An 11,408-nucleotide genomic window follows, 5' to 3' on the forward strand; every position below is an offset into this window, starting at 1 on the left:
CAGAGAGAAGAAGATGGTGGAGATCAACTTCCTGTGTGTCCACAAGAAGCTGCGCTCCAAGAGGGTGGCTCCGGTCTTGATCCGGGAGATAACCCGGCGAGTTCACCTGGAGGGCATTTTCCAAGCTGTATACACTGCCGGGGTGGTATTACCAAAGCCTGTTGGCACCTGCAGGTAGAGATCTCTTGCGAGGCCCTCAAAGTCCTGGTGTGCTCGCTCTCGCTAAGGAGCTCGTGTGCTGAGTCGCAGCTCTGGCCCTCAGTCGGTGCATGCCCGAGAGCGTCCTGCTTCTCTCCTGCCTGACGAGATGGCTGGTGGCTGCCCACGGGAGCCGGGGCGGGGGGAGCACGGAAGAGTGAAGGGGGAATTTGTAGGAACAGACTGGAGAGTGGGTGCCCTGTCCAGAGGGGTCAGCCGTCCTCCGCTCCCACTGATTCCTGCCTTTTGGAAATAGGAGGTCATTCCGCTGGGGTTTTGTGGTAGTTTTTAAGGACCAGCCCAAATCTGGGTTTTGATGGTAAATGTCCAAGAGTTTTAAGTGGTTGGCTCAATTTTATTTTGAATATTCTGTGGGCCAAAGAGAACATGTTTGATCCCTGGGTGACAGGGGACCGCCTCTGCCTCAGAAAGCTGTTTGAAGGAATTGAACAGTCTCTGCCTCAAGAACATCAGAAGTGAAACACCAGGCAAATGCAGTAGAGGAGGGAGGAGGAGGGTACACATTCTGAGAACTACAAGTCTTTTCCTGGACTTGGCTTTTAGAATTTGGGGAAGAAAAATAGAAAGAAAATTCGGAAAGAGCTGTGGCAGCCCTGCATTTACTGGGGGCCGTTGGAGAGCCCACCACCGGCACTGGCGCTCATGGGGCCTGGCGGGTCTCTCCCGCCACCTGCTGGCCATCTGGAGAGTTCCATGCGTTCGCTCTCCACGGGACTTGCCAGAATCCTCTGAGGACAGGACATCTGTGTCCCCCACAGGTACTGGCATCGGTCCCTAAACCCACGGAAGCTAATTGAAGTGAAGTTCTCCCACCTGAGCAGAAATATGACCATGCAGCGTACCATGAAGCTCTACCGACTGCCAGAGGCCAGTGGTGCTGCGGGCGTGATGGGCGGGGGCGGGAGAGGCTGAGAGCCGGGCCCTTGGCAGGAACGCATCAAGGCTTGGGCAGGGCGGGGGTCCGAAAAGTGACCCAACTCAGAGTTTCCTAATTCCTCGACTTTCTGTCTCTGTTGTCTCTGCTGTCTATAGCAAGGATTTTATTTTAGTTTGACTTTCTCAGTTCTCTTGCATCTGCAGCTGGGCTAGCTTCCGTGTCATCTGTGATGAGCTCAGAGAACACCTATTCTTTGTGACTGTAGCCCAAGCGAGGCATAAATAGATAAACCTGCTCACTGAGCCGCAACACCGCCCAGAGCCTGTGTAAATAAGCTACAGAGCGTCTGCCAGGCCTCAGTTGGGGAAAGGAGGGGTGACTCCAGCCTGTGAGGGGCGCCCAGATTTCTTTTTTTTTTTTTAAGATTTTATTTATTTGACAGAGACACAGCGAGAGAGGGAACACAAGCAGGGGGAGTGGGAGAGGGAGAAGCAGGCTTCCCGCTGAGCAGGGAGCCTAATGCGGGGCTCAATCCCAGGACCCTGGAATCATGACCTGAGCCGAAGGCAGATGCTTAACGACTGAGCCACCCAGGTGCCTCGGGGCGCCCAGATTTCTAATCCCAGTCCCCCGATCCAGATATGTCTGGTGAAGGAGTAGGCAGCCTGGAGTCAGCTGGTTTTCTGTTCTGGGTCTCAGTTTACCTAATTTTCCAATGAAAGAAATGCTGCTCCTCATTCTCCCCTTGCGCCTGGTTTCAGGATCCTAACGACCTGAAAGTCGCTTGTCCTCCTGCAGAGCTTCCAGGGTCAGCGCGGTTACTGGTGCCCGCTGATCAGGGGGCTGCCGGCTTGCCTTCGTCAGCCACCAGACTGGCTTAATCACCCTGGGATCGGGCTGGTCCAGCACTGGGTCCGGGTCAGCCGTGTCCTGTTTTGAGAGACTGTGACAGTTGGATACTGCCCCAAAAAACAGATTTGGGGGGGGCTGTGATGGTGTCTCCTCTTCCTGTTGTGAAGACAGATTTGTCCTGAGTTCTAGACAGCCAGCATTCTTAAAGCGGTGTCGTAGCCCAGAAGAATGTCTCTGGATCTCCCCGCCTGTGGGTGAGAGCCCCTTTCAGTGCAGAATTCGAGGTGTCCTTGTGGGAGCTGCTGCCATGTAGAAATGAGGTCAGTAAGTGTTCCCCGGAGACATCAGGCTTACTGAGGAATTCGGGTGGCTGAGGTCCTGGAGCAGCTCTTCTAAAAGCAGTTCCTACACAGGGAAGCAGTTGCATCACGCAGCAACTGAGGTATATAAACTGTAATGCCACGCTGCTTTCAGATCGGCTGACCCCGCCTTTGTTTTTTTTTTTTTTTTTAAGATTTTATTTATTTATTTGACAGAGAGAGACAGTGAGAGAGGGAACACAGCAGGGGGAGTGGGAGAGGGAGAAGCAGGCTTCCCGCTGAGCAAGGAGCCCGATGTGGGGCTCGATCCCAGGACCCTGAGATCATGACCTGAGCCGAAGGCAGACGCTTAACGACTGAGCCACCCAGGCGCCCCCTGACCCCGCCTTTGTGTCTTGAACCTTTGGGGATGTTCTGTCAGCCCCAGGATTTACTCCAGAGCATCAGATGGGTTCATTCCACTGAAGCCTTTCTTAAGAAAAAGCAGCTGTGGGGTGGGATCCTGGTTTAAGATGCAGTCCCAGGAGTTTGGTGCTTTTCTTCACAATTTAACCGGCAGCAGGCCCGGCTGGAGGCAGACTGCTGCGGCAGGGTCTGAGCACGCAGGCAGAGCGGGCCTCGGGTGTAGACTCTGCTGGGCCTGGGAGTCCCAACATGCCTAGGCAAGGAGCTGGTCTGTGAAGGGCTCTCCTAGTCTAGAGGAGAGAGACCAGCATAGGAGATCGGCCACAGCTCGGTGGGACAAGGTGGTGAGGGTTCGGAGGAGAGGAGCCAAGAAGGGCTTCGCCAGGTCGACGAGTAGCCCAGGCCTGGGCCCACCCCGGCACATCCACGAGGGTTTTGCTCCCTCATGGCACCATTAACATTTGGGGCTGGGCAATTCTGTCGTGGGGACTGTCTTGTTCATTATAAGATGTTTGGTAGTTTCCTTGGCTTCTACCTGCTAGATGTCGATAGCACCCCTTCTAGTTGTGACAACCGAAAATGTCTCAGAGTATTGTCATATACTCAGAATCACCCCCGTTGAGACCTGCTGGGCTAGAGGGACATAAAGGACAGTCAGAACTGTCTGCCAACTGGTCCAGAGGGTGGAAGGTCTTCTGCTCCCTGTTAGGGAGTTTAGAGCAAGGGAGGGGCGTGCTGGGTTGTGTTTTCTTAGGAAGGTGGCCTGGGCCATGTGGGTAAGAGATCGAAGCAATAGCCTAAGCCAGAGAGGGTGGCCTTCACTAGGGGGGAGAGGGCGAAAGATACTGATGAGGCAGGCCTCGCGCCTGAGCGTGTGGGGGCCATGAGTGAGAGGCCACTGGCAAGGGTGACTGAGGGTTTCCTCTTGATGGCCTGGGTGGATGCCTCCAGGGTTGGGGTAGGAAGGGAGACAGTGTCAAGTTTCCGGTGCCCTCAGGACTTGAGAGGGAGTCAAGAGGCTCATGTTCAGCACACCTGATACCGTCTCGTCTGTCTGCCTTCCAGACGCCCAAGACAGCTGGGCTGCGACCAATGGAAAAAAAGGACATTCCAGTAGTGCACCAGCTTCTCACCAGGTACCTGAAGCAGTTTCACCTCACGCCAGTCATGAGCCAGGAGGAGGTGGAGCACTGGTTCTACCCCCAGGAGAATATCATCGACACTTTCGTGGTGGAGGTGAGTGGGGAGGGGTGTCCTGGGCCCCTGAGAGGCATTCTCCTTCAGTGGCTAGGTTCCCCAGGCTCGGGGACTGAAGACCCGCCTGATGGCAGTGTTGGCCCCCTAGACTTCCTTGACCCTCCTTGCTCGATCCTCCCTGAAGACAGGAAGTTGTAGCTTGTCCTTGCTAACAGGATACCCTCTGGACTTGGCGTGAGCCCTTCTTGCCTCTGCCCCCACCCGCAGTCCCCGGGGTGGGGGGACGGAGTAGAGAGGACTAGGCCCCTCTTCCTCGGGTGAGCCTCTGAGCCCCGGCTGCCGTGCTTGTGGTAGCGCTGGCCAGGCGTCCGCGACAGTCTGCGGGGCTGTGAGCCGCGAGGAGGCCCTGACGAGGCGCAGGGAGGGCGCTCGGCAGGGTCAGCCCGCAGTCCGGCCTGGATTCTCCTCCTGGCTCTGTCCTCAAGTGCCCTGGGCCAGTGCGTTCTCTCCTGCCTGCACCCCCTGTTTCGGTGTGTACCCAGTCATCTCGGGGGGCAGAGCTGCTGAGGGCGGTGTGGGAGCAGTAGGAAACGTGCCACTCCCGGGCTGCAGGGTCCCCGCGCGTGCACGACATTGCCTCCTAGTGTTGTTTCCCCTGCAGAATGCAAATGGTGAGGTGACAGACTTCCTGAGCTTTTACACGCTTCCCTCCACCATCATGAACCATCCGACCCACAAGAGTCTAAAGGCTGCTTATTCTTTCTACAACGTCCACACCCAGACCCCTCTTCTAGACCTCATGAGCGACGCCCTTGTTCTCGCCAAAATGGTGAGGAGCAGACCGGAGGGCCCGGAGATGCGTGAGGACGGGGCAGTGGGAGCGGTGGGGGGCACAGCTGCCTGGGCGCCGAGGCTTCCGGCCCTCCTCAGCCTCCCGCTCCGCGTAGGAAGGGGCCCAGCACTTCTCAGCCAGCAGCCTGAAACCAGGAGGGAGCAGGGAGCATCCACGTGAAGGGAAGGCACTGAACTCCTGGTTCATTTCAGTGAGTTCCGTTCTCACGGGCGCCGCTGCCAAGGAGCCTGAATAGCCAGGCCTGCTCCGGGAGTAAGGGGTTCTCCTACGACTTCCCCAGCGTGGGAATGGGGAGATTGGTCTCTGTCGTGGTGAGTCATTGGAGCGGCTGACTGTAGGGCATGGGGGGTGGGGCCCAGGCCTCTTTGACCCCCAAAAAGGTCAGCGTCGGTCAGCCCTTCATCGTGGGTCCTGCCCGAACTGAGACGAGGCCGCATGGGCCGGCCGGATGGTGGCCAGGTCAGCGTGTGCCCTGCGAGAGCTTCTGGTCAACTGGGTGAGATTTAGGAAGTGTCTGTCACGGTCTAAGAGCAGCGTATCTGCTGCCGTAAAGGCGCAGGGTACACAGCAGAGGCCTAGTAGCCGGGGTGTCGGGGAGTGAGGGGACAGCACAGCTGCTGAGCCGCTGATAGGAGCCAGCTTCTCAGAGGAAGTGCTTCGGGGCTTGGTCTCCAGAGAAGACCGTGCCAGTGACCGGTGTTTTGGGGAGCCTGACATGGAACCATAGGAGCAGTGACCTGGACGCTGAGGACACAAGGATGCACTTGGGCCACTAGGGGCCAGGTGGGGTGGCGTTCCGAGAGTCATGAGAACCACCCCTGGAGAGCAGGTGCTGGCTGGAGTCTGGATCTAACGAGGATGCAGCCGGGGCTTCCGAAGGGAGAGTGTTCTCCCGGCTGCCTGCGCCATGGGCTGGGATGTGATAGAAACGGGCAGGAAGGCGCGGCAGCTTTTCTCCTCTTCACCTGTTCCTGTTTCTCCCCGCTGCCCTGTAGAAAGGGTTCGACGTGTTCAATGCACTGGATCTCATGGAGAACAAAACCTTCCTGGAGAAGCTCAAGTTTGGCATAGGGGACGGCAACCTGCAGTATTACCTTTACAATTGGAAATGCCCCAGCATGGGAGCAGAGAAGGTACGTCCGTGCCCAGTGCAGCTGGGGTCGGGGGGTTCGTGTTGCCGGCAGAGATGGGGCCACGGGTCTGAGCCCCAGCAGTGGCAGGGTCCGCATTCCCCTTCAGCAGCTGGTGTGAGGGTGGCAGAGGGAACAGGCTCCAGAGCCACCCAAAAGCAGGAAGCTTGTCTCCAGCTTTTTTTCCCCACGAGGTGAGCCACCTCAGCAGGGCACTGGGGACCACCTCAGGGAACTGCAAGTCCAGCTGCCCGCGCTTGGCCAGGAAGGTTCTAGTCTAAGGATCTGAGGGGTTTCCTCTGCTGGGCTCCTGCCCTCATCCCAGCGTGATCATCAGCCCTTCCTCTGGCAGCTCCAGAGGGCAGCTCCAGGCTGTGGTATTCTCAGGATTTACAAAATAAGTGACAGACGAGCTGGAGAGAGGCCTTGGGACTAGCGACGCTCAGGTTGCTGGCGGTTGCTTTCTTGAAGGATCTGATGGATGTAGGAAGACCCTTGTAGAGGTTGAGTGAGCCCGCTCCCACAGCCCAGTGGCCCTGTGCGGACTCAGTCCTGTGGGACTTCTGAAGTGGGGGAGGTGGAGGGAGAGGGGAGGGGGACAGACTCGGGACAACTGTCAGCTCAACTCTGCCTCTCCCCGTTGGCTCTCTTAGGTTGGGCTGGTGTTACAGTAATCAGTTGCCAGTGAGATTCTGGATAAAGCCACTGAGAAGTCAAACCAGGAAATGGAACCCCACCACTTGTTGGTCCAATTTTCACAAACGTGAGAATCCCTGGCAAAGGGAACAGAACTGAACCGGCTTTACCAAACCGCCACTGAACTTGACAATTGTATCGCAATGGCGTAGGCTGCGTGATGTCACCTCCGGCCGTGTCTCTGGTCTCCCTGTTTTCCAATTAATCACATCCTTCTGCAGCCGTGATCAAGGGAATGTAACTGCTGAAAACTAGCTCGTGATTGGCATATTATGGAGTTAACGGGTGAATAATAAAAGTATATATATATATATTATATATATATAAATATTTTAAATATCTTTCATGTTCCAAATGTACAAGGATGTTCGGTCTCTAATGAAAAACTGAATCCAGGTCATTCCTCAGAATTAGAATCCAGGGACTGTGGCAGACAAACACATACTGATACAGTGAATTGTTTTGTTCTGAAAGCAGGCATTGACTTTTCTTGGGGGAGTAGGAGAAAGAGGATGTGGGGGATCTTCTCCATCCCCCTTCTGGATGGGCTGAAATGATTAGCTTCGAGAAGGCAGGGAAAAGTGGAGGGCCGGTGCCGAGCCTGGGGCGGGCCCAGAGCTCGCAGAACCGCAGGTGAAGTCCTAGATGGGCCGACCCTACCCAGGCTGCCCTGCAGGGACCAGGCCTTTTCCGCATTCTTTCACTGGCCAGTGGGGACCATCTGTGGGTCCCTTCTTCCATCCTCGCCCTGCTCCCTGTGGGAAGTCACCCTGCCAACTGATTTTAAAGGGCTCTTTAGCCAGCTGTTGTTGCCAACCTGAGAGGGATGAGTCCCGCATGACATTGATTTTCCACTGCCTGGGGTGACTGGCAGTTTGAAGGGGACCTTTGACCTTGTAGCATCTGGGACCTTGTGGAGACCGTACCAGTGCAATCCCTGCTGAGCTCGGCTTAGAGCAAAGAGCCAGCACCCTGATAGCCCTAGGGTGGCTGGCCAAGGATGGCGTGGGGACGATACCCAGACCCCTTCAGCCGCCAGCCCCTGGCCTGTGCCTTCCGATCCATTAGCCATCTCTTGTGCTCCTTTCCAAGATGCGCAGCCTGCAAGTGGTAGCGAGGAGCCGTGGCCAGACACTGATCTGGATTTGATGGCAGAAATGATCGCGTGTCGCCGTGGTGTGAGTCTGATTTTTGCTGATGATGTTTTGTGGATTTTTGTGGTGGTGGTGGTGATGGTTATCGATGCTGCCAGTCCCCCCAAAAGTGATGGAGCCTCAGGTCCCGTGGCTGTCCGTGTAGGCCTTTCTCCGCTGTGCTCAGCCAGGTAGCTTGGGGAGGATTGGGCTGTGGAATTGTCGGAAAGCCCGTGCCGGCTTGTATGGAACTTTGCTCGAGGAGAAGGTAAACGGGGGGAGAGCGGGGCGTGTGTGTGAGTGGCTTTCCCGGCCGCTTTCAGCTGCCTGCAGGGGGAGGAAGCCTTAGCCAGGAGGCCAGGTTTAGCCAGTTCCCACTGACTGAAGCCCTGCTCTGCAGGCTAAGAGCTAACAGAGCGGAGTTGCGGGCTTCGGCTTTGCCAGACGCTAATTGTGCAGAGTCCCCAGAGCTGGAGGAAACTGTGCTTGGGCTGGACTCTGTAGACCGCTGCTGGAGCCCGCGACTCCACTGTCCTGCATTCTCATCAGCGGCCGCTAGGGGCCTCCCTTGTCCCCGTTGTCCCCGTGCTGCAAACTGCATGCCCCAGCGATCTAGGCTGACCTTTGACTCCTTGACTCCAAGATACCCAGACCAAAGAAGCTGCTGTTCTTAGCAAGATGTGCACTGCATTCCACAGACGGGAGGAGTCCGAGAGACAGGGGCTTGCCTTACAGCCTCACGGACACCCAGCGCCCCAGACTCCCAGAGCAGCTTACCCTGTGCATGCATCTGAGGATATCAAAGAACAAAGCGCCCGACTCTTTCCTACCTTGGGCAGGACCTGGAACTTGGAAAGGCTTCCTGTCCTTGGCTTGGTCAGCTGTGGGCCAGGTACGGGCCCAGCCGTTGCTGAGATTGGGGGTGCACCACAGCCCCGGGAGTGAGCTTTGCCTCGGTTGACCCACGTCACAGGATGGAAACCGTGAGTCTGTGGCTGCTCTAGAAGAAACAGATCTCCTGGAAAGGCCCCGTGTCTCCCTCCAAGACCGTGTGGCCTGCTCCCTGGACTCTGCCGTTGTGTCACGGTGGGGACCCTGCCCAGCCCTCAGCACCCCCTCGCCGGTCTGCAGGAGGCAGCTTGGCGCCTGCTCTGAGTCTCTTTTTTTGTCCAAACAGTTCGCAGGTTCTTCACTCCACCTTTGCCAGGACTTCAGGTCAGAGAGCTCAGAGAGAACCATTGCTCGGGGTTCAGGGCCTCCCCACAAGGAGCCCCGCAGGATGGTGGAGCCGTGGCTGGCGTGAACCAAACACGGGAACGACCCTGGGGCCTCCCAAGTTCTTCACCTGGGACCTGCCTCAGGCAGCCGTGGTTGGAGGGCCTCCCCGGCACGGCCCTCTCCCTCTGCCACCAGTACTCCTTGCTGGCACCGCTGGGCTTTTGGACTCCCATGTTTCCAGACGTTTACTTCCTGCCTTTGGATTGACTCTACATTTGACCCCTTGGCACATTCCCACGGCCTCTGATCTTTTGTGGGGAGAGAGCTGGGTAGAAAGGAGGCCTCAGCTCTGGGTGGAGGTGTACATAGGGCTCCCCCACCCCATGCCTGCTTTCAAAGGCGCTGTTTGGAGGTTTGGAGGCTGGCCCATACCAAGCCACCTCAACACCCAGCTTATGGGAAATTCAGGCCTTGCCTGCAACTCTCATCTAATTGCCATTGACCCCCTTCCTCGCTGGCTCACTGAAGCCCAGGGGTGGGGGTCCCTGTGGTCTGAATTCTTTGCCCAAAGATGACCAGCATTTAACCAACTGAAAGGATGGCCCAAAGGCCTGGGTACTTCACGAAACTGCCATCTGGGACAGGGTAAGGACCTGTCAGGCCAGGGGAGGGGAACGAGCACATCCTCGGCCAGTGCCTACCCACCCGGGCGGCAGCCTTCTTGTGACCTGGCCCGCCTGCCCCCGAACCAGAGGAGACGCAGGTCGTCTTTGGTGTCACCCTACTGCAAAGTGAAGGCAGGCCTGCCGACGGGCTATCTCCTAGGACGTTGTGCGGGACAGTCCCATTCAGTTAAATTCGAAGATACTGACTGCCGGCAAGGGGTGCGAACCTGGGAACAGAGAGGGGGAAGCTTCCCTTTTGTCTGGGCTTTTCTCGGGGCCGTGGGAGGGGCATCCATTTCCCGGGTCGGGGAGGAGGTACCAAATGCATTGTAGTCCCACCCGTTACATCTCACTTGTTTCTAATAAAGGAAGCAGCTGAACCAAACCTCTCGGCCCTCGTGTTCCTCGGGTCAGCAGGTGGCAGGGGCACCGACGGGGGGGGGGGTCCCTGGCCTGGGCTGGAGCACCCTCTCCGAGGGCAGCAGGGCCCCCGCGAGGAAAGCCGCTCGTGCGCGTTCCGTGGAGGCAGCTTTGGAATACTGTCCTCCGGCAGGGTTCTCTCTTCAGCAGAATTGGCACTTTTCCCCTAACTCCTCCCATCCCGGGGCGAGGGGTTGGGGCTGACCCAGGTTCACTCCGTGTGAGAGGAGCCGCCGGGCCCTGGGCCGACAGCAGGGCACGTCGGCAGTGGCGCCAGTCCCGGGCTTCGGCGGCCGGGAGCGAGCCCCCCTCGGTGCGGGGCACCTGCGGCCCGCTCATCCACATGCCCCGACTCCCCTCCTGGGCCGGCGGCCCGCTGGTCCTGTTGGGCCCGAGGGGGTGCTTTTGAACACTGCCGGTCACCAGGCCCCACTGCACACCTACCGAACCGGGTCTCCAAGGAAGGGCCCCAGTAACCGCATTTAGACTTCGCATCCCCCCCCCGCCCCGGTCTCTTCCCCTGGAGTTTCTCATCCATTCCCCGACCCCGTGCCGCTTTCAGGCACCCCATGGCTGGTGCCTCCGAGGGAGCCCCTTTCCAGGGAACCGGGCTGCGGCCTGAGGACACAGGACGTCCCCCCAGGATCATCTGTGAGGCCCCTCCTAAACTGGCCCCTGTGTCTCTCCCCTCGCCCGTCAGTCACCCTAGCCCCTGAAGGCTCAGGCCTTCGTCCCCACCCTTAGATTTGGGCTGAGGACACAGCCCTGTGGGTGGGACCTCCGCAGTTACAAGTGACTTCCTTGCCTCCACCTTCCACCACCCGTTCCCACCCATTTTCCTGCACTGCAGACTTGCCCTTCCAAGGCCGACTTCCAGCGTTGGGGCTCTCACCCTAGCAGGAAACCCTTCCTCGTGCTTTACCAAACCAGAGAAGAGAAGCAGGATGGGACTGGGGGGGCTCAGCCCGGGCTCCAGCGCTCACCTGACACGGGACCCTCACCCAGGCCCCGAGCAGAGCTGGCCCTGTGGGGCCGGGACGACTCGAACTGCTGCTCTGTGTCCCCCGTAACTAGACTCGGCCTCACCGTGCCTCCCTCCTCAGGGCCTCCCTCCTCAGGCCTGCGGTCCGGCTGCCTGGCCTCCTGACGGCCCTGAGAACCAGGAATCGGGCTGCCTGGCTCCAGCCTTTGTGGTTCCTGCATCCGTAGGCTTCCGAGCCCCTTCAGAGTGTGAGCATCCTCCTTGAGGACACATGGGTTCATCAGAACCACCACTCTCAGCACACACGGAGAGCAGGGGAGGCACTCACGTCCTGCATCGGGTCATGGGTTGCAGGAGGGCAAGACGGCCCGGCCCTGGGTTCCATGGGGCGCATTCAAGCCCTGGCCCGGGTGCCATCCCCAAGCCGGAAACTGTCCTCAA

The 11,408-nt window shown here is 58.1% G+C and overlaps 1 protein-coding gene across 1 annotated transcript in view; it reads left to right on the forward strand.

Annotated features, from left to right (window-relative positions):
- The window catches only part of NMT1 (N-myristoyltransferase 1), a 32,687-nt gene extending 22,737 nt beyond the window's left edge, over window positions 1-9,950 (forward strand). Inside the window, exons 7-12 of the mRNA XM_032396475.1 lie at window positions 4-174; window positions 978-1,086; window positions 3,739-3,909; window positions 4,532-4,699; window positions 5,719-5,856; window positions 6,507-9,950. Of these exons, the coding sequence (XP_032252366.1) occupies window positions 4-174; window positions 978-1,086; window positions 3,739-3,909; window positions 4,532-4,699; window positions 5,719-5,856; window positions 6,507-6,527 (778 nt within the window). The 3' untranslated portion in view covers window positions 6,528-9,950. The remainder of the gene's footprint in view (window positions 1-3; window positions 175-977; window positions 1,087-3,738; window positions 3,910-4,531; window positions 4,700-5,718; window positions 5,857-6,506) is intronic.
- The last annotated feature ends 1,458 nt before the right edge of the window (window positions 9,951-11,408 follow it).

The sequence above is a fragment of the Phoca vitulina genome, unplaced genomic scaffold (assembly GCF_004348235.1).
Source record: "Phoca vitulina isolate PV1807 unplaced genomic scaffold, GSC_HSeal_1.0 scaffold92, whole genome shotgun sequence".
Classification (NCBI taxonomy): Eukaryota; Metazoa; Chordata; class Mammalia; order Carnivora; family Phocidae; genus Phoca; species Phoca vitulina.